General features: G+C 51.3%; 1 protein-coding gene across 3 annotated transcripts in view; it reads left to right on the top strand.

The window, feature by feature from the left end:
- The first annotated feature begins 6,973 nt into the window (after positions 1 to 6,973).
- ZNF521 (zinc finger protein 521) overlaps positions 6,974 to 20,904 on the top strand; it is a 287,559-nt gene continuing 273,628 nt past the window's right edge. The window contains exons 1-2 of one of the 3 annotated variants that reach the window (XM_036322696.1): positions 7,014 to 7,145; positions 8,196 to 8,236. In XM_036322696.1, coding sequence (XP_036178589.1) covers positions 8,197 to 8,236 — 40 coding nt within the window. In that variant the 5' untranslated portion in view covers positions 7,014 to 7,145; position 8,196. Of the gene's footprint in view, positions 7,146 to 7,488; positions 7,769 to 8,195; positions 8,237 to 20,904 lie in introns of those variants that run through there. The other 2 variants (XM_036322697.1, XM_036322695.1) reach the window with 2 other exon arrangements.

The raw sequence follows: 20,904 nt of genomic DNA, 5'->3' as shown, positions 1-20,904 counted from the left end.
CTCTGGAGCGGATTCTGCGTCATCCAGCGTTTTTCATCTCATTTTTACACACATTCTGACTGGCAGCCTCTGTGGGACGGTTTTCTTATTGCCGAATGGACACACCAGGCCCATGTGATTAAAAGGTGACGTATTCTCGGCCCAGGGACGGGAGCTGGGAGCCATGGGCCCAAGGCTTTTCTTCAGAGTGACATTTTTATGTTACAATTTTAATAAAAAAGAAAGACAAGCGCAGAAGAAGATTGGGGAAAATGTGTTAGGTTTCATCTTCCCACTTTGAATGAGAGGGGGAGGGTCAGTTCCCTGGAAAAGGAAAAGAAGCAGCAATACGCAGACAGGGCCAGGATATGAAAACGACAAAACTCTCACCAGGAGACTGGAGAGGAGGGACTTACAGCCCCTCCACTTAATACAGGACACGGGGAACCCAGGAGAGAACGATTCAAATAACACAACGTTGCAGCGTTTCGGGGGAAAGCGACATGAAAGAGAAACTCATATATTTTGCAAATATCTGAGGTTTGCACATACCTAGGGTTTGCGTTGGCCGGAAGGTGTCAGCCCAGAAGAGCAAGCCTGGGTTCGGAAACCCATCGGCCAAAGGAAATAAGATGATCTTTTTTGAAAAGAGGGGACACACCATGAACAAGGTCCAAAGGACTGTGTGTGCAGAGTTCACGCTCGGCTAGAAACTCGAAGGTAGAGTCTTTGCTTAAAAAGAACACTGCCCCCGCCTGCTGTGTATCGAGCCAAGGGGGGTCCCAGGGTTGAGGGTCGAATCGCGCCAGAGGCAGGTCTCCAGGGCGTCAAAGGTGAGAGGGAGGATGACCGCTCTCGCTTTCTATCAGCCTCCACGACTCCTCCACCCGCATGTGGACCAACCTGATGCCTTCCTTTGAGATCAGCAGGTAGGGAGTGGTGCCATGACCACTGAGGACCTCACCTCGTCTTACCAGTAAAACTAGGAACACGCAGAGGGTTGACAAACTTATATTCAAAGGCGTTTCCTTCCTTTTGAGCACCAGGGTATCAAGATGGAGAACAGTGACACTGGCCCCCCAGGGAGGCCAGGATGGGACGCCTGCTCGCGCTGCTAACGAGGCTTGGCCGAGAGGGCGTCTGCTCATCAGGAGTCTCTGCTATTGGGTGTCTCTGCGAGTCTCCGTTACAGCGGTAACGAAGCTGCATATTATTTCAAAGGTGCTACACGTTTTACGAAGTACCTTCGGAATCCTCATCACAGATCGGCTAACTTCACCCAGGTCGGTGAATCTCTGTGCTCTCGTTCTTTGAAAAGTGTTACTGCGTATAATACAACCTGCGGGACGGCAAGCAGTTTATTCTCTTTAACTCTGAACAGTTTCCAACACCTGAGAAAAATTCCTGAAAGTCCTGATATGTTTACCCCGGCCTCTGGTGTACAGCAGCTCTCTCTCTCTCACTAACATAAAGTCTACAATGGGAGCAGCTCACCTTTCTGAAACCAGCTTCGTAAGATCCTTCGCTGTGTTTTCACAGAAGTCTAATGACGAGTCTCCAACATTATTTGAGATCCAATGAGTTCTCTGAAAATAAGATGCAGCCAAGCCATGATACAGGTCATTATTTCTTTTCTTCGAGAGGAAGTTTACTCATCGACGTATCCTGCCTCCACTGTATCACAGCAAAGGTGTCTGCAGAGTTAAAGAACTTCACTTCTAAATCGCTGGGGCACAGATGGTTTCAGCTTTCCGTCGCTCTGCATAGCGTCTCAGTTTAATATCTTAATTTTACTCCTTTTATTAACTATACTTAACCTCTCGCCATTAAAGGGTTTCTTTTCATTATCTTCAGTTTAAAAAAAATATGTATTTTTATTGATTTCAGAGAGGAAGGGAGAGGGTGAGAGAGGAACATCAATGATAAGAGAGAATCGTTGATCGGCTGCCTTCTGCATGAACCGGAAATCCGGGCATGCGCCCCGACTGGGAATCGAACCGTGACCTCCTGGTTCATAGGTCGATACTCAACCACTGAACCACACTGGCCTGGCATCTTCAGGTTTTAATAACCGATACTTTGTTTTTCTCGTGAACTGTAGTGTTAATGAGATATTTTGGTATTTTAATAATTACATTAAACTATGCCAAAGACATCCATCTGTGCTCATTTTTACCAAAACTTAAATATAAAATTTTGAGATATAAAACAAATTAAATATTGTGTTTTAAATGTATAATATTAATTTACTTGTGTGTAATATGTAAAACTTTAAAAGTATTTATCCATAGGCATCATTATCTGGATACATATACAATGTAACTTGAAAAATTTTATTATAAATTTTTCAAAATGGGAGAAACTTAATTTCCCATCTTAGGAATGTGATTACTCCCTCTTTATTTCATCATCTATAAACTTTGTAGCTCTGATCACACTGATTTTTAGTTCATGCCAATATGTATGTTCTATGAATATACAATATTTGCAACATTTAAAATGATGGATTCCATTTCTATCAAGGTGTCTTTTAATGGTACATGCTCATTTTTTGTTAGATCACGTAGATGCCTATATCCTTAAATTCATTAGAATTCTCAAATGAACACCATCAGTTTTTTAAAATATGTTACCATCTATTTTCTTGAGATGATGCCTCGTCTATCATACATACCTTCGAAAGTATCTATTGTTACTTGCAAATATCATTCTAGTGTAAGATCTCAATTTTCGTTGACAACTTCTGCAATAAAGTGCTTCCCCGCCCCCCGCCCCCCTTTTAATTGCCTCAGTGGATGGAAAGGAGCGCTAGGGTGGTTATAAAAGCCTCAGAAAGAAAAAAAGACAGTGCCACACACTACGCTCTCCATGTTTCTATACATGTTGCAATTAAATTTTAAAAATTCCACCGAATTATATTACTGTAGTATAGTAAGTTGCTATGGACTGTGCATTTAAAAAACATTCCTTTCTTGATGTAGTTCGCCACAAAATAGAAAAGTACTTGGGCATATATATTAGAAATTACAAAAAGAGAATGAATGAATCAAATTTTATGAAGGGAGAAATGTCAGGACAGCAACAAAACACTGAAAACAGCATTTATTATTCGTAATGGCAAAACCCATTTGCTCTGGCTGTGCATTGAGCGCAGACTTTTCCATGGGAAGTTCCTCGACGGGTTTGCAGGCCACTATTCCTGCCATTTCATAGGTTCAGAAGGGAGGCGGGTCCGGTGGTGGGTGTGGGGGCTGGATACCAGGGAATGTACTGAGGATACACGATGGACAAGCACAGCAACTGGGAACAGACAACAGCCTCTCTTTGCTACAAACAATGGCTTTCAATAAGTGAAACTGCTATTTTGCACAAATATTGATAAGCATCTGTCAACAAATGTTAATTTAACAACCCTTTGTACATTGTTCTAACTTTAAATGTTAATATATTAATATGTGTGTGTCTACATAACACATACATGTATTTTATACTTTATATATAAAACATTCATGTTTTACACACACACACACACACACACACACACACACTCACGACTTTCATATGGCTTTGTAAGTTCTTTCTAAATGGTCTTTAAAAGATGGGTTGTAATACGGCATGGTAATCAGGCAGATACTACACTTAAATTTGAAGTAAACTTGTAATGCTTTTTCAAAAATACATTTAAAAACCCCTGAAAATGTTACATGCGATTGTTACACACTACAGACGAGTAAAAGGAAGCAAAATGTATAAGGATATTTGTATGAAATCATGACTATTTTCTTTGTAACTGGTCTAGGGAACAGATTGAAACTTGGACACTATGACCTAAAACTTATCAAAGATATTTATGTTTCGCAACTGACATTTTAAATGGGAGATTTACTTCAACTGGTACCTTATATGTTTTTTTGTAACTCATTCCTTTGAGGTCAGGTTTCGTAGACACAGAATTCCTTTCACGTTAATCCTTCCTTTAGCAATACCATTATTGTTGGAATTAGCAGTTAAAAAAAAAAGTCAATCTTTTTCAAACGAGGCCCTCAGTTCCTGGTATTCGGCTTTTTTCACTGATGAAAGATTTTCTAAAGAGTGCACAACATCTTAAAAGAGGACGCTATGGAGACTGTAAAAAAAGCTGGAAGTTCAATGCCTGCATTAATGAGAAATGGAAAGTTTAGTTATATAGATGTTTAAGTTCTTAATGAAGGGGGTAAGAGAGGGTCTGTCTCAACTTAAACTCTGCACTAGTATTCAGGTTCTCTGTACGTAACACCTAGAACTTACCGGCCTTCTCTCTTTCTCTTTTCTATTTCTCCATGAATGTGGCGAAGATGACGCGGTGGGTAGCACGACCTGATGGATGACAGGTTGACTGGAGCTGAGTTTCCAGTTTTGATTTACGAACAGGGGCCCTGCATCTAAACGCTGGGAGATAGCAACCGTGGTTCCCTATCCCCAAAATAAACTTTATCGAGCGAGGAAAACCGTTGACTAATTAGGCATGTTTACATATTCACAGTTGCTAATTATGTTCTCTTGTGTTGGCGAAGGAAAGGCAAAACACAACTTCCCCTGTTTAGCATCTGTGTTGCCTTCATCGTGCACGTTGGATATTTTGTACGTTTTCTGTGTCTGTTTATTTATGAAACATGGAAAGTCGCTGGCTGCGCGTCTACCTAGCGGCGCTTAATGACAGCCGAGTGCACACCAAGGCCAGGTAGCTGATGAATCCACGTGGGATACAGTGGCGAGGGGGCGGGGGTGCCATCCTGGGAGTTCTGTCTCCTTCCACAAACCTGGGGCCTGCAAGGCTGTCTTGGTGAGTCCTAAGGCAATTCCTCCTGCATTTTCCTGGATGTGTTGCTCCTCCATCACCAACAGCGACACTCACACATGTACAGAGTTGATGCCTTTTACTCATTCTGACGACAATGGCGTTGCGTGCATGGGTGGATTTTGGAGTTCATGTTTTAGAGACAAAATCGGTGTCCTGCCCCCTGCCCCCCACCAGCCACCAGTCATTTGAGATTGAACTTAAAGTATTAAAAAGAAATGCTTCAAAAACACTCTCCCTCTCTCTGTAGGTTAATATGTGAGATTTAGGTAAAAATAGTGATTTTTGTCTTTGGGGGGCTGGCACTTTACCTCCCCCTGGGAATACCATGCAGTTGACCCCACTCTGGAACCACAGACCCTGGGGACAGAGCCACATTCCAGAGCCATGGCTCTATTCATCTCTGGCAGAAGAAATATTCACGCAGGGAAGCGGGGAGCAGCCGGCTGCCTGAAGCAGGCACGCAGTATATCCAGGAAGAACAAAAACCATGAACCCACAGAGAAGACGATTTTAACAAATTAGGATACGCGTTAGTAACATGTTAACAGTTTTTCACATTCCAGTAAACACAGGTTTAGATGCTATCAGTGTTTCAGCCAGAGCCGCTAACCCGGGACCACACATACCTGCCCCCCCCCCCCACCGGCCCCAGCATCTGCACACATATGGCCACCACATGAAAGGAAGGCATTGTAAAAACTTGGAGTTCAGACTTTTTTCCCCCCCCTTTCTGAAGGATTTCTGTGGAGTGGAGTGCTTAAAAGCTTACGTGTAACATCCAGAATCTCAACATGTTTGAACCTAGATTCTGCCACTGAAGTTGTATACTTTATTCTTCCACAGCCATGCGGTTACGTTTAGTTGACTGCAGCTAGGACCTCACTTTAGGAATTACTGTAGGTGGAGTGGAAACATGTAACTGTAATGAAGATGCTGGGGAGAAGCCGACTGTGTCTGCTTTAGGGCCAAAGCAGTTTAAAGGCTAGATTGGGAAGAAATACAACTTCCGCGAAGCTTTGATGTCTTTGGGTGGTCTCTTAATTGGGAGTTAGCTGTATCTTCATTTTACAGAATGAAGAACAATACCACTGGTACCAAACTGTGCCCATTTGTGAAATTAACTAACTCTACTCTCTGTCTCTCCATTTCCACAAAGACCCGTGAACCTGTTTTATTTTGGTAGCGCTGTCTGGCATTTATGACTTGGCGAGTGTGATCAATCAATAATCAGCAAAACAAACAACATTAACATGTCCTTTCTAGGGCCCGGGTGGAAGAAGGAAACACGTTATGGTTCCTGATTTGGGGATGGGAGCAGGTGAAAAGTTAGAAAACAAAACTGTCTGAAAACAAGCATTCCGCCCATCTGCACACATTTCAATAGTTTTAGGAACTATTATCTTGTTCCTATATTACGTGCACATTTTCTTACCTCTTGCTCTTTTTTAAAAAAACCCACAAAAACAACAACAAGAACACGAGAAATCTTTATTTTCCAGCCGGAGCTCCGTGCCCACCGAAGAAGGTGACTGAAAGGACCGAAACGAAAGTTGTCTCGCTCGGTTCACATTCTGACCTCCTCCGGCGTCCCCGACTCGGTCCACACGGAAAGGAAAAGCGAAAACAAATCACACCAACTTGCCTGGAAAAAGCTTCCAAATCAGAGAGCGGCTTGGCAGCTCCGCTGTTGCCCCAGAAAAGATTTCCCAGGAGCGAGGGCGGGCCACACAGTGCGGCGAGGTCCGACCGTGCCCCGCCGGCCCTGCCGGGTCCCCCTCCGGCCTCCAGACACCCGCCGCCGCCGCCTCCATCCACCCACCCACCCATCCACCCACCCATCCACCCATCCATCCATCCATCCGGCCAGAAGGGGGACCTGGCCACTCGGCGCCGCGCCGCGGCTTTCGCTTCTGGAGCGGCGAGGAGCGAGCGGAGCGGCCGAGGTGCGCCGCGCAGCCCAGCAGCCTCTCGGCGGCGGCGGCCGGGTGTGTGCAGGCGGCGGCGGCGCGAGGGGCGCGGGCGGGGCGCGGGGGCGGCGGCGGCGGCGGCGGGCGGGGCGGGCGGCCCAGGCTCCGGATCCGCGCGCGCGGCCGCGCGTCCAGGCCGGGTCTTGGCGGGGCCCGGGCCCGCGCTCCTTTAATCATGCCCCTCCGTGTGTGCGAGTGCAGGCGGGCTGACAATGATTTCCTCAGTGATTACGTACAGCGCGAGTCCCTGCGGGCTCGGGGCCCCCTCTGGAGCCATCCTGATGGCTTTGGGGGCCTTGCTTCCATTTTCCATTATTATGTGGACGACCGGAGCGGCCGCGCAGTCCGAGACCTCGCAGGTTGGTGCGGCGCGGGGAGCGCAGCGCACACTCCTTCTCCTCCGCCCGCGCGCGGCTCGCCGCCGCCTCCGCCTCCGCCTGCCCTCGCCGCCGCCGCCGCCGCTGCTGCCGCCGCCGCTGCCGGGCAGCCGGAGACTTTAGGGCCCCCGGCCCGGCGCCCACGGCCGCGCCGCGCCCCCGCCCCCGCCCCGACGGGCGCCCCGGCCGCGGGCCCCGCGCCGCCCGCCCCGCGCGCACGCCGCCCCGCACACCCCGAGGGGCCGCCGGCTCGGGTGCGGGCTTTTTATTTTTTTTTAAATGACTTTCCTGTGGGTTTTATAAAAAAGGGGGGGGGCAGGGAGAGGAAAAAGTGTTTTCTCCTCTTGGCTCGTGTCCGTTGCCCCTTCGCCTCGGCCGCGGAGGGCGCGAGGTTTTCCTTCCCGAGACCTTCTCGCCGCCGCGCGGGGCGGATTCCACCCCCGGGCCCCCAAACTACAAAAGAGCCCGACTCGCTCCGTAAACAAGTCATTGTTATTTTTTTTAGGGGGGGATTTTGTGGCGAAGGAAAAGCGATTTTAGAGAAACACGCTTTTCTTCCGATTAGTTATTTTCTCTGCGAATTAACGACGTGCATTTTTATGGAGGTGGGCACGGTAACGGATTTTTCTGTTTAGTTTATCTGAAGGCTCTTCCAGCCTTGTCCTGCAAAGTATTTTTTTAGCTGTTTTTTTTTCTTTTTCTTTTTTTCTTTCTTTACCCCCCTTTTCTTTTCTTTTCTTTTTTTTTTTTTTTTTTGAGGTTGGGGGTGGGGGTCGCCGGCTGGGAAAGTTTGGTGCAGCCGCCGCCGCCGTGCAGAGCGCGGAGCCCGGGCCGCCGCCAGCCCCGCGCGAGCGCCCGCCGGAGCCGGAGCCGGAGCCGGAGCCCGAGCCCGAGCCGGAGCCGCAGCCGCAGCCGCCGGAGGAGCGAGGGCGCGAGGGAGGCCGCGGCGCGAGGGCGCGAGGGGCGCGCGGCCACGCGGCGTGTAGTTTCTCGCGGGGCTGCATTGAGACAACTCCAGCTGTTTGCTTTTAGGATGTCTCGCCGCAAGCAAGCGAAGCCGAGGTCCCTCAAAGGTAAGCCGCCCCCTTCCCCGGCCGCGGTGTCACTGCGGGCAGCGGCGCGAGGGTGCGTGGCGCGGGGCGTGCGCGCGGGAGTGGGGGTGTGAGTGCGGGCGCGCGCCCCGCCGGGGAGCCCCAGGTGGAGTGCGGTGCTGTGTCGGGGTGGGGGGGCGTTTAAGGCGGGAGGGCCCCCCGTGGGGCGGCGGTAGAAAGTGGGGAAGAAAACAGCCACGGAGAGTCACGGAAAAAGACAAAAGAGCGGAGTCCGCAGAGGACGTCCGGGCGGAGGGAAAAGTTTCTGGGCGGTGTTTGCGCGGAGAATGGGGGAGCCGGCCGCGCGCTGCCTCCCTTTCGGTCCGAGAAGGAAAGTCCTCGCGGGGCAGGGGCCGCGGCCTCCGCCGTTTCGCAGCGTGGCCCGCGGTCCGGCCGCGCCGGGCGGACACCGCCGCCTCCCCGCCCGCGCCCCCCGCGCGCACCCCTCCTGGCCGTTCCGGGAAAGTTGGCCACCCCCTCGCCCCTTCTCCTGCCCGCCGCCCCCTTTGATCGTCCTGGGCTTTTCGAGTTGGGGGCCAGCTCCCCATCGTCCCGCTTGGAGAGGGGAGTTGGCGGCGGCGTGTGTAGGGGTTTGGGGGACGCACTGGCGGCGGCGGCGGCGGCGGCGGCGGCGGCGGGGTGGGGGACGGGGGACACTGAAGTTATTGATCTGGTGGCTGTGGAGGAATGTGGCGAGAGTCACGTGGCCTCTCCCTCCTCCTTCTCTCCCTCCTCCTCCTCCTCTCCCTCCTCCTTGGCCTCCGCGTCCACCTTCCCGAGCCTCCTCCCGGGGAAACCAGGGGCGGGCGGCGCTGGGAGGCGAGGTCCGGCGCTCCGAGGCCCAGAGCCGGGAGGGCGCGCGGCGGGGCGCGCGGGCCGGAGGGGGTGCGGGCCGGCCGGGCGCTGAATCGGGGCGCAGGCATCCGGGCGGCAGCTAGAGGCCCAGGCGATCTCGGAGGCGGAGGACAAAGGGCGACTTCTGCGCCCTCCTTGGCCCGCAGGGTCCCTCCAGGTCCGCGCGGCCGGCCCCGCCCTCGGGTCCCCGCGGGGCAGCATCCCGTTCCTCCTCGGCGCCGGGCGCCCGGGCCCCTTCCCGCCGCCGTCCCCACCCGCCGCCGGCCGGGAGGGGTGGTTGCAGCCGGCGCCCCGCGCGCCTGGCCCGGCCGCCGTGTAGTCACGGACCCGGGTAACGGGGCCCTGGCCGCGCACACAAAGCCCTTTCTTCTCGGGCAGGGCGGGAGGGTTGGCCGGGGCTGGAAGGTTCGCCGGTCCCTGGAGCTGGGGCCAAGTTCCAGGCTGCAGCGGGATGGATCCCCGACTGCGCCGGGACTCGGCTCTGATTTACGTCCACGCGGGCCACACATTTCCCGGGAAAACCGAGACCCGGGGCCTAAGGGACCTGAGAGTCGCTAGTGAACAAATGAGAGCTGCGGGCGCGGAGGTCTGGGTGTCGGGGTGCCCGCGGGCCCCTAGTGCCGGGGGGAACTTGCGGGGCTCCCTGAAGAGCCCTGCTGTGCGCAGCCGGGACCGGCCTCCTCCCAGGCGCCTGGGCAGAACTTCCGAGCAGCCCGGGTCCTCCCGCACCGGCACCCGCACCCGGGTGAAGGGCTGCGCAGGCTTCGGAAGCCTAAGGCCTTGGATTTTTAAAAAGTTTATTGAAGTTTGTATAACGGGTTGACTGGCGCATCCCGGTTCCTGAGTATTGGGTGCACTGGCCTTGGGGATGAATTCGCAGGGAAAGTTCTGAGGCTCCTGGGGGCCAGTGCTCCTGGCTCTCCGAGGGGGTGCCCTGCTGTGCAGGAGGGGTTGTGTGGCAGGAGTGAGCGGGGTTGGCATTTTCGCGGGGCAGTGGGAGAAGTCCGAGGCCAGCTCCCTGGGACCCAGACCTGTGCGGGCGTCCTGAAGAAGCAAAGAGGGCAAGTGGAAGTGAGCACAGGGGCCTTGGGTTCTCTGGTGAGAGCTCCTATTGCACACGCATCTAAGCATCTCCTCCAGCACAGCACCTGTGTGTCAGCTGCCGCGCTTGCAATAAACTACATTAAAAACAAAGGTTTTTTTCTTCGTGTGGCCATGGGACAGGGGTGCCGTCCTCGCTCAGCTGCTGGCAGGCCGGCTCCCAGAAGAGCAGGGGCCTCAGGAGGGGTGAGGAGCTGAAGGCGGGAATAGGAATAGCACAGACCTCCCAGGCCAGGCTTTGCTTTTCTCAGGGGCTGCATCCACCTGGACCCGTGCCCGCTTAGATGAGCAAGGTCAGGCGGCGTTGGGGTACCAGGAGCGGCTTGGAGAAGCAGGAGGGCACGCGCGATGGCTCTTGTTGAACGCCTCGCCCTTTCCACGCTTATTTTTATTTCCCTGTCGTTCCTGGAAGGGTCTCCGTTTAAAAGACACACGTGTTATAGGCGTGTTCTGAGAACGTGGATTCCGTCCCTGGTATTGTTTGCAAGGTCACACTGGATCACAGAGAGGCCGGGGAAGGGCTCTGTGACCAATCTCCTGGCCTCGGAATAAGCAGTGAGCAGCACAGAGAGGCAGCCGCGGTTCAAGTGTCTCTTAAAGAACCGATGAGTCGTTGTGCAACTGAGATAAAAATGCTGGCGTTTTGAGATGAGTGGCGGGTTTCGGAGCCTTGCACCCGCTGGCAGGAGGCCTGGGGCACCAGGGCAATGCTTGTGCCCCCCTAACCCGCACTTGGAGCTCTGCCTCCGACCACCCACCTGCCTCCCGCGTCCGTGCTGTCCCTCCGCAGGCCAGGTTGCAGAAGACCTCCCTGAGAGGCCTGTCACGTGGGACACCATCACTTGGAGCTCGGCCCGCAGGGGAGTCGTGTGCGTGAGTCGGGGGGAAACACGGCGGCCGAGTGACAGTTCAGCTGGGAGTGTTTTTGTTCCCCCCCAGATGCTTCACAGGGATCACTCCCCGGAAGTGCTAGTGCAGTTGGGTGGACTTAGTGCTCAGTGTTTTGAACGGATCACTGTATTTGCTTCAAAAACGAGGCAGGCCTCCTTTGCTGGTAGCAAACTTCAGTGTCATTGTCCCGGCGACCACCTCCTGAGAGTGGGTGCCAGGCTCCTGGCTGCCAGGGACAGTGCCCGGGATGGCCTCCTCGCCTCCTCAGGGCATTCAACCCGGGGGACACGGAAGACAGTCGTCATGTTTCTAAAGCTGTAAAATACGCTTGAGCCAGGGAACTCTGTACCCCCTCTGCCTCCCAGAGGCCCCCCCCTCCCCCCATCCACATGCCCAGCTCACACGCAAAGTGCGGACACTTCCTCTCCCTCACCAGCCGCGAGCCTTCAGGGTAACCTTCTGGTTAATGACACGGAGAAGCCAGGCCAGCGGCCGAGGCGGGATGGCCAGGCAGCTCGGTGCGCCCCCCTGTCCCCCCACCCGCACTGTGTGGGTGTTTATCTCGGTGCCTGCGAGGAGCCACGGCGTTGGAGTCGATTACTGACTGAGAACATTTCTGCTGTCAGCTTGTTTTTTCAGGCAGCAAATCAGTAGCATCAAATTGGTCAATTGTGACCTATTTCTATTTTTCTTGCTGGCGCTTTTTTCTGTCTCTCGTGTTGCTTCTCTGAAGGAGGTTTTTTTTTCCCAGCCATTTTACCTGATAACCATTTTTTTTTTTTCCCCCCAAATTGACTCCAGAAAGCACTGTGAGTCGGAAAAAGTGGCTGGCTGCGTCCAGGTGTGATATGTTCAGCGAGGGCCAAGTTATAAAGCTGGGAAGGAGGGCGCGGAGCACTCAGACATGTCCGCGGCCAAGTTAAACACAAGACACAATTAGGCTATCTGGACCCGAAGGTGTTCGTAAACCCGTACCAGGGGCCCCCAGAGAGAAGCGGTGGGAACCGGGGAGAAGGAGCCCCCGAAGTGCCTTGTTTAACTTGGCTGCCACAGGAGCGAACCCTTGGTAACTTGGCACAGTCTGAAGTTATCACACTTAGGAGTGACCTTTTTCCTTTTTCCCATTTACCTTCCTTTGTACTCAGAAAGGTTTTTGTGTGTGTGTGTTTTTTTTTTAAAGAAGTAATTTACTTAGAAATATAATGAAGTGGCAGAAACTCAGCTCTCAATGGAAAGAAGAAATGTAAACGATAGAATGTGAATGTGAAGGCAGATGGATTTTAAGCCCAGAACCTTTGGCCAGTCAGGAAGCCTAGCTCTTCGGCTGTGTTCTCCGGTGGAAAAGCCCTGGACATGGGAGGTTTTCGTCAAGAGGCCACGGCAGGCAGCTGTGCGGGTCCCTGACCTTATAGAAACATTCATCTCTGCAGTCCTTATCTAAACGCTTTTCAGAGACAAACCACATTTCCTGAGAGGTGGATCGGCAAAGTATTACAGCCACAAAGAAAGGTCTGGTTCTCTTACGTTCCATCTCCACCTGTTTTATGTCTTAAAAATAACTCGCCACTAGAGAGACTCAGCTTTAGTTTTGGCAAGGATGCCATCCTGAGGAAAGACAGACAACAAAGCAGCCCGGAGTTGTATGTGCACAGGCAGTGGCATGAAGGCAGGAGGACAGTTTCCTTTTCATTAAAACTTAAACACAGCTTGTCCCTCGCCATTCCTTTTGCACCAGTTAAGCTCGGCTCCCCGTGTTAATCACTAGGTGAACCTTGTGAAGGCTCCGGAAGAGGCCTGTGTGTGTGACCTGCACATCCTTCTTCATTAGTGAGGGCGCAGGATGCTCTGCTAATTGGGCTTCTGCGTCTGGGTGCTGCCAGGCCTGGCCGCTGGGCACGCGGCAGGAGCGCAGGGCTAGTCCGTGGCCCTCTGACAGTGGCCGTGGACTTGTGTGCCTGGAGCAGAGGCCGTTTCTTCCCTCTGCCACTTCCGCATGCGACTGACGCGACGTTGAAGTCATTACATTGATTATAGCCCAATCAGTAGACAATCCGACATCAACAAAAACAGCAATTACAGTTGGCGAGGCTCCCGCGAGTGCGAGTCAGAGTTCCAGAACTGATGGCCCCGCGCTTCTTTCCCCAAACCCGCGCCTCCCTCCAGATTTCAGCAGGCCTGGCGCCTCTGCTCCGCGGAGGGAGGGCACGCTCACGCGTGGGGCTCCACTCGGCCTCACGGGCAGAAACATCTGCTTGTTGCACGAGTGGCTGGTGGGCCTTTAGTCATCCTGCCAAAAAAAAAAAAGGGCAAAAAAATGGGATCTGGAAGGTAAAAGCGCTCACGGGAAGGCGAGATCACAAAGGGAGTGAGGAGCAGTGTCTATCAGGCAAGCTGCTGCTCAGAGTTCTCCTTTCTCGCTTCGCCAGCGTCGTCCCAGAGCCCTCAGAACCCACTGTGGTCACTGACAGCAGCGGCCCCTCAGCGCAAGGGCGCCGTTTTCCAACTTCTTGCTCCTAAGAATTACACGTGGGCCTTTTCTCTGGCCTCTGGGTCCCCGCAAGTCTTAACAGCGTATGTGTCTGCAGGAGATTCTTTTCATCTCACAGGCACGTTTTTCTCCCCTCCTTTCGTTTTTCCAGGAAGTCTGTGAGCATTGGCTCCTCTGTTCCATCTAGCAAAATGCTTGTTGACAGAAGTTGAAATGTAATATTGAGCGTCCGTGCTTGAGTTTTCATTTTGAGGTAAATCCATGCAACGCGGAGAAAGAAGTTTTGATGGTGGAAAAAGAGCCGTTCTACCACGATCCACTAAGAATTTTACGAAAGGCCTGCTTTTCCTATTACTGCGCTGTATTAATCCATCTGACAGAATTCACGTTGCTGGCTTAGGGTCATTACTTCTGTTGCCATAGAATACATTCCTTATGGCTGGATTTAATAGACACCATGTTGAGTTTTTAGTTATTTTTTTAAGAGAGAAAATCATTTTTAAGACTTGCAACGCCGGTATCATATGTAGGCAGCCTTGTGGATTGTTGAAAATGTAAATGTTGTCATTAGGCAGTAAGTTAAAGAATGCTTTTGAATTGGATAAGATTTTGATACAAAGGGTCTCTGGCTAAGCATTTTCTCAGATGTATTTAAATTTTTCTCCATTGACTCCTGTTGTGCTTGTCAAAGGTTGAGGTTAGTTGGGGGGTAGGTGGGAGTGGGGGATGCATGCAACAGTCTAATCCCATTTCAATTAAATCCGAAATACGTTCCTGTTTTTGTTTGGGGATTACAAGGTACAGTAGCTAGGATTCCATATACCTTGTTTGTTCTAATGAAAGTGTACTTGTCTGATTTAAAATACGTTCTGCAACAATGTTATTACAAAGCAATTATAACTTAAACATTAAAGTTAACATTAGTATATTTAAATAGCTCTGTTATAGTATTAATCAAATAGTGTAAGGAAAGCTTTTAAATGGTTTAAATAATTATGCAACTCTTGGCATAAAAGCCTGACACAAGATAAATCTTTGAAAACTAAGGAGAATCATGCCTTTTTCCCCTTTAATTTTAGGCAGCTTGGGCTTTTAGCATGCATCACGTTCCACCTCTCGTCTAAGTAATTATGCCAGTTTAGTGATTATTAGAGATGAAAGAAATGCAGTGAGATAGGGATTCTGTAAAACTTCAGTGGCTTCGGGTTTAGGGCTGATGATTAAGCAGCAGGCCCAGCCTCCTGGGGACCCGGCCGCAGCCGTCAGCACTGGCGGGTCTTGGGGGATCGGTCTGATGGCAGCACAGCCCGCAGTTGGCATTTCTACTCTGCATGCCTGATGGCAGAGGTTTTTAATTTGGTCATTAAAAAAAATCCAGACTCACACATGACTGTCTCCAGAACTCCTCTTTCTTAGAAGATTTGCAAAAGGATAAATGCATACATTTAAAAATGATTGTTGGACACCATCCATCTTAATTTCATGGGATAGGCGATGCTTTGAAGACCTTGAGAAGAAACATATATACGCCCATCTGTCCACCGCACGCGCGCGGAGAATGTGTGGAGCCTTTGAGGTCTTGTTTTCTCACGAAGGCGATTTGGTGTGGAACGCCCATTCGAGGCGGAGGTGAGCATCGCTCTCAAGCTCGGCGCAGGCAGCACGGCCACTCATGATGCAGTTTGTTGGAATTGCATTGTGGTATTTTGGTTGTAGTAACATTTTTTATATCGATGAGACCGAAAGTTTTCATCTCCCCTGTTGCCACAGCTCAGTATGAGATATACCCATGGATAACATGCGTGCATACAACATGCTTAGCGTTCTATGTGAAGGACATTTTGCTTAACAAATCCGTGTGTGTTAATCGCTGTTTAAGGGGAAAACGGGACTGGGTTTAATGTTGCCTGATAAGAACTGGTGTTAATGTAAGGAATATAACTTCCTTTGCCAGTGGTTCTCAACCTTCTGGGCCTTTAAATACAGTTCCTCATGTTGTGACCCAACCGTAAAATTATTTTCGTTGCTACTTCATAACTGTGACGTTGCTACTGTGATGAATCGTCATGTAAATATCTGATATGCAGGATGGTCTTAGGCGACCCCTGTGAAAGGGTCGTTCGACCGCCAAAGGGGTCGCGACCCACAGTTGAGAACCGCTGCTTTAGACGTTAAATCAATTTGCCATCGAGTGCCATTGTTGCACTTTTTATTACTCCTTTTTTTTTTCATGATTGGCATTTCCAAAATTCCTTATGCCACCAGCGTTCTCTGAGATAGATGGGAACTTGGTCCTGATGGGAACAAGGTGGTGCACGGCGTTCATTCTCCGGTGCAGACGGCCTCTCTCTGAGGGGGTCACACAGAGGCCACTGTGGAAACCTGTGGAGGCCAGGGCCCCCTAAGGCCAGGGCTCCGTAAGGCCAGGGCCCCCTAAGGCCAGGGCTCCGTAAGGCCAGGGCCCCCTAAGGCCAGGGCTCCGTAAGGCCGGGGCCCACTAAGGCCAGGGCTCCGTAAGGCCGGGGCCCCCTAAGGCCGGGGCTCCATAAGGCTGGGGCTCCATAAGGCCAGGGCTCCGTAAGGCCAGGGCCCCCTAAGGCCAGGGCTCCGTAAGGCCAGGGCCCCCTAAGGCCAGGGCTCCGTAAGGCCGGGGCCCACTAAGGCCAGGGCTCCGTAAGGCCGGGGCCCCCTAAGGCCGGGGCTCCATAAGGCTGGGGCTCCATAAGGCCGGGGCTCCCTAAGGCCAGGGCCCCCTAAGGCCAGGGCTCCGTAAGGCCAGGGCCCCCTAAGGCCAGGGCTCCGTAAGGCCGGGGCCCCCTAAGGCCGGGGCCCCCTAAGGCCGGGGCTCCATAAGGCCGGGGCTCCATAAGGCCGGGGCTCCCTAAGGCCGGGGCCCCCTAAGGCCAGGGCTCCGTAAGGCCGGGGCCCCCTAAGGCCGGGGCCCCATAAGGCCAGGGCTCCCTAAGGCCAGGGCTCCCTAAGGCCAGGGCCCCCCAAGGCCAGGGGCCCATAACTAGAGCGGCCATACTCTCAGGGTTCTGTGACCGGAAACCTACAACACACTGCAGTGTTTTAACGGACATACTGACTTTCAGAAAAAAACTGCTCGCCTTTCACCCGTGTCCTTTAGTAACATGCTTCCCCCCAGTAGAGCCAGAGTAGACCTAGCACGTGCGTGCCCGAGACTCAGGCGTCGCTGCTCCCCGCGTTCCTAATGACTGGGGGTCTCCCTCGTCCTAAGGTGTATCAGACAGATGCTGCCCAGCACCGGCCTCTCACTTTTGTCTTTCCTTATTTTTATATATGAAAAAAGCCAAGCATTTAAAAACATACTCTACCACCGGGAACCCAAACCAAGCCACCGGAGGCAGTGCCGCCATGAGCTCGCTTTCGTGTTTCATCCATGAGCTGGCGTGTGGCGGCGAAGGGGCTGCACGTGTGGGTAGGATGGTTCGAAGCTCTCCGTGCACAATATGCAAATTGTACGCACCTTTTCTGCAGACCAGAGGCAAGGGTGACACACTGGGCCCCAGGGAGTGCGTGTGAATTCCTGGGAAGAGTTGAGAGTGAAAACAGAAGCCATGCGGTGGGGTCATAAGTAGGGGGACTTGGATGGTGGTGCGAGGGAGGAGATGGTTGCAGGGCACGGGGAGCTCGGATTGGCTGTTGCACTTTTTGGGGAGCCACGCGCCCTCTGCTCTCGAGGGTTCGGATTCCCTCTCCGTGAAAGGAGGGGGCTCCTTGCAGCATTTAACACGATTCGTCTTTTCTTTCGATGCGGGCGTTGCCCCAGGCCCTGTGCTCAGTTCTGAGAATTCAGCTGCAAACCACACAGACACCGTCTTGCGTCTTGCTCTTTTGGAAACGTAGGGTCTGGAAAGCGGGCTGAGATTTTAAGTATCTCCCCTTGCTTTTGGATTTGGGGAAGGAAGCCATGCCAGTGAGCAGCAGGGACGTGAAATGGCCTGTCCGTTTTTTCAACAAGTGGAGTCAGTTGAAAAGGTTCGGAAAAGGGTGTTGCGACGCCTTGTGGACACCAACACTTGGGTGAGCTATACTTTGTAAGAAAGGTGATCTGTTTTCTGCTATAATTGAGAGGTAAATACACTTACTGGAACGGAGACCACCGGCTATGATATACAGCATCTGTATCTCCAGCCCTTTTGGATATATGTCATTGATTTTGCAATGCCTCCCACACCTCCTAACATATCTGTGCAACACTTTCGGAAGCTCATTGTCTGACATTAAAGTTAATCTTTTAGGACTTTCAGAGAATCGGTGGCGCCCTATAAGATAATTGGAGCCTCTCGGAGAACGTGCATGATGTTGACATCTAGAAACTGTTGAGTGAGACTTCGGGCCAGAACCCTTGCTCTGTGCCAGCGGCTCTCAACCTGTGGGCCGCGGCCCCTCTGGGGGTCGAACAACCCTTGCACAGGGGCCGCCTAAAACCATGGGAAAACACGTACATAATTACATATTGTTTTTGTGATTAATCACTATGCTTTCATTATGTTCAATTTGTAACAATGAAGTTGGGGGTCACCACACCATGAGGAACTGTATTAAAGGGTCGCGGCATCAGGAAGGTTGAGAACCACTGCTCTATGCAATTGAGGTGAAGCAAGTCCTGAGGAGTTCATTCCATTAAATCCCCAGGAATAGGACTCTGAGGCATGAAACAAGTTGGTGTTGAAAAGTCCATTGTGCAAGTTTGATTCTTTTCCCCCTGGGTGATGGGTGAGAGTGCTTTGAAAGAATCATAGATCCGACGGCTGAGACATTTCAGGGGTAACAGTGTTATATGGGGTGTCTCCGTGGTCTTCCTGTTCGCAGATGAGAGGCTGAGTGAATGGTGACGTGGAGTGGAACTGTCCGAAGAACGAGATGAGCAACATGAAATCCCTTTTGCCTCTTCCAAAAGCATGACATCATTAGAGCAAATGTTTGATATTCAACATAGAACCATTACAAGATAATAACGCCATCTTATAGCTCAGTGGTTCTCAACCTTGGCTGCACATTAGGATCACCTGGGAATCTTTTTAAAATCCTGATTTCTGGGCCTCATCCTCCGGAAATTCTGTTTCTTTGTTACTAATGTTGTGGCCCCACCCCATAACGAAGAAACAGAATTTCCGGAGGATGAGGCCCAGAGATCAGGATTTTTTTTTTAAAATATATTTTATTGAGTTTTTACAGTGAGGAAAGGAGAGGGATAGAGAGTTAGAAACATCGATGAGAGAGAAACATCGACCAGCTGCCTCCTGCACACTCCCCACTGGGGATGTGCCCGCAACCAAGGTACATGCCCTTGACCGGAATCGAACCTGGGACCTTTCAGTCCGCAGGCCGACGCTCTATCCACTGAGCCAAACCGGTTTCGGCCAGAGATCAGGATTTTAAAAAGATTCCCAGGTGACTCTCATGTGCAGCCAAGGTTGAGAACCACTGTTATAGCTCCTTTTAAATGCACCTGTGTTATTTTGTTGTTGTTAATTCTCACCTGAGGATATTTTTTTCTATTGATTTTTTTAGAGCCAGTGAGAGGGGAGAGAGAGTGAGAAACTTGATGTGAGAGAGACACATTGATTGGTTGCTTCCTGCATGCGCCCCGACCAGGGCGGGGTCAGTCCTGCAACCCAGGCTGAACCCTGCATGGGCCACGCTCTAACCACTGAGCCACTGGCCGGGGCTTCACTGTTGCTCAGACTTGCTAATTTGCACATTTGAAACCCAGTCTGAGTGTGAGGGGCTGGCGGACCTGGGATGGCTTCTGCTCGCCCTCTCTGCCTGCATGCCCCTGAGCCAGGAGCCTGCTCAGCCAGGTCCCACTTAAACCCAGGCTCAGACAACTGTTGTGGCACCGAAATCCCTTTACTTTTGAGGAACGAGTGACTTTTGAGTTCCCGTCTGTCACTCATGTTGCAGATTTCTCATGTTGAGGAACTGTAATTCCTGCAAGTTGATCAATAATTCATATTAATGGGGCAGGCATGCGTTTTAAATTGCGAACTTGATTGAGTTGTAGCTGATGGAACAAAAATCAAAACACCAGGCATCAGCTGGTCCCACTTCCCACTCTGACTTCTGGTCCAGAGCTGCTGTAGAACTAATAACAGGGGAGCAGACATAGGAAAACACAGCAAACCCTCGCTTTTGCGGCCTTGATTTAACGGACAGAATTTCCGGTCCGTTTGTCATATGTGAATTTAAAAATGCTTTTAATAAAGATTTGCTTGGCATTAAATTAACAGGCTCTTAAAATTAATTCACTGTTATTTTTAGCAAATTTTAGGGAATAGGCCATATGTTGGAAAAAAACACTAGTAAATTTCCCACGTAAATGAATGTTACATATCTACAACCACAGTCTCATACTTAAATTCATGTCACTGCCTGTGAGAATGATTAGCACATGATCAGGCTGCATCACAGGGTAATCGATCTGCTGTCGCGTGGCCCAGCCTCTGCAGAGTTTTACCACCTGGCTGATGCCCCCACCTGTGCTAGGCCCCGCCCCGTCTGTGCAAGGCCCCGCCCCCGAGTGTGCATCTGTTTACTCAGGTGGCTGGTGAGTGAGCATTTAAGGACCTAGTCCAGTGATGGCGAACCTATGACACACGTGTCAGAGGTGACATGGGGACTCATTTTTTTGGTTGATTTTTCTTTGTTAAATGGCATTTAAATATATAAAATAAATATCAAAAGTATAAGTCTTTGTTTTACTATGGTTGCAAAGATCAAAAAATTTCTATATGTGACACGGCACCAGAGTTAAGTTAGGGCAGGGGGTCCTCAAACTTTTTAAACGGGGCCAGTTCACTGTCCCTCAGACCGTTGGAGGGCCGGACTGTAGTTTAAAAAAAAAACTATGAACGAATTCCTATGCACACTGCACATATCTTATTTTGAAGTAAAAAAACAAAACGGGAACAAGTACAATATTTGGTGTTTTGCATGTGGCCCGCGGGCCGTAGTTTGAAGACCCCTGAGTTAGGGTTTTTCAAAATGCTGACACGCCGAGCTCAGAAGGTTCGCCATCACTGCCCTAGGCAGTATCCACTTAAAATGACAGTAACACATACAGGAAACTTTGACGTTCAACCTTTCCCACCCACTTAATGCTAATTACACAGATGTGTCTACATAAGTGAAAACAGGTAAACCGCTAACAGGTCAGATGTTTACTTCGGCGTTTGGAAAACCGACCTCCTCATACAGGGGACTCTCGGCTTTAGCGGCCACGCCCTCGCTGGAGGGCCCACTCCTGGAGGTTTACTGTCCGAGCGCCACCCCCAGCCTCCAGAGC

This window comes from Myotis myotis, unplaced genomic scaffold, assembly GCF_014108235.1.
Source record: "Myotis myotis isolate mMyoMyo1 unplaced genomic scaffold, mMyoMyo1.p scaffold_m19_p_9, whole genome shotgun sequence".
NCBI lineage: Eukaryota > Metazoa > Chordata > Mammalia > Chiroptera > Vespertilionidae > Myotis > Myotis myotis.
The sequence above is the reverse complement of the archived record's forward strand: the minus strand, read 5'-3'. Positions and strand labels throughout refer to the sequence as shown.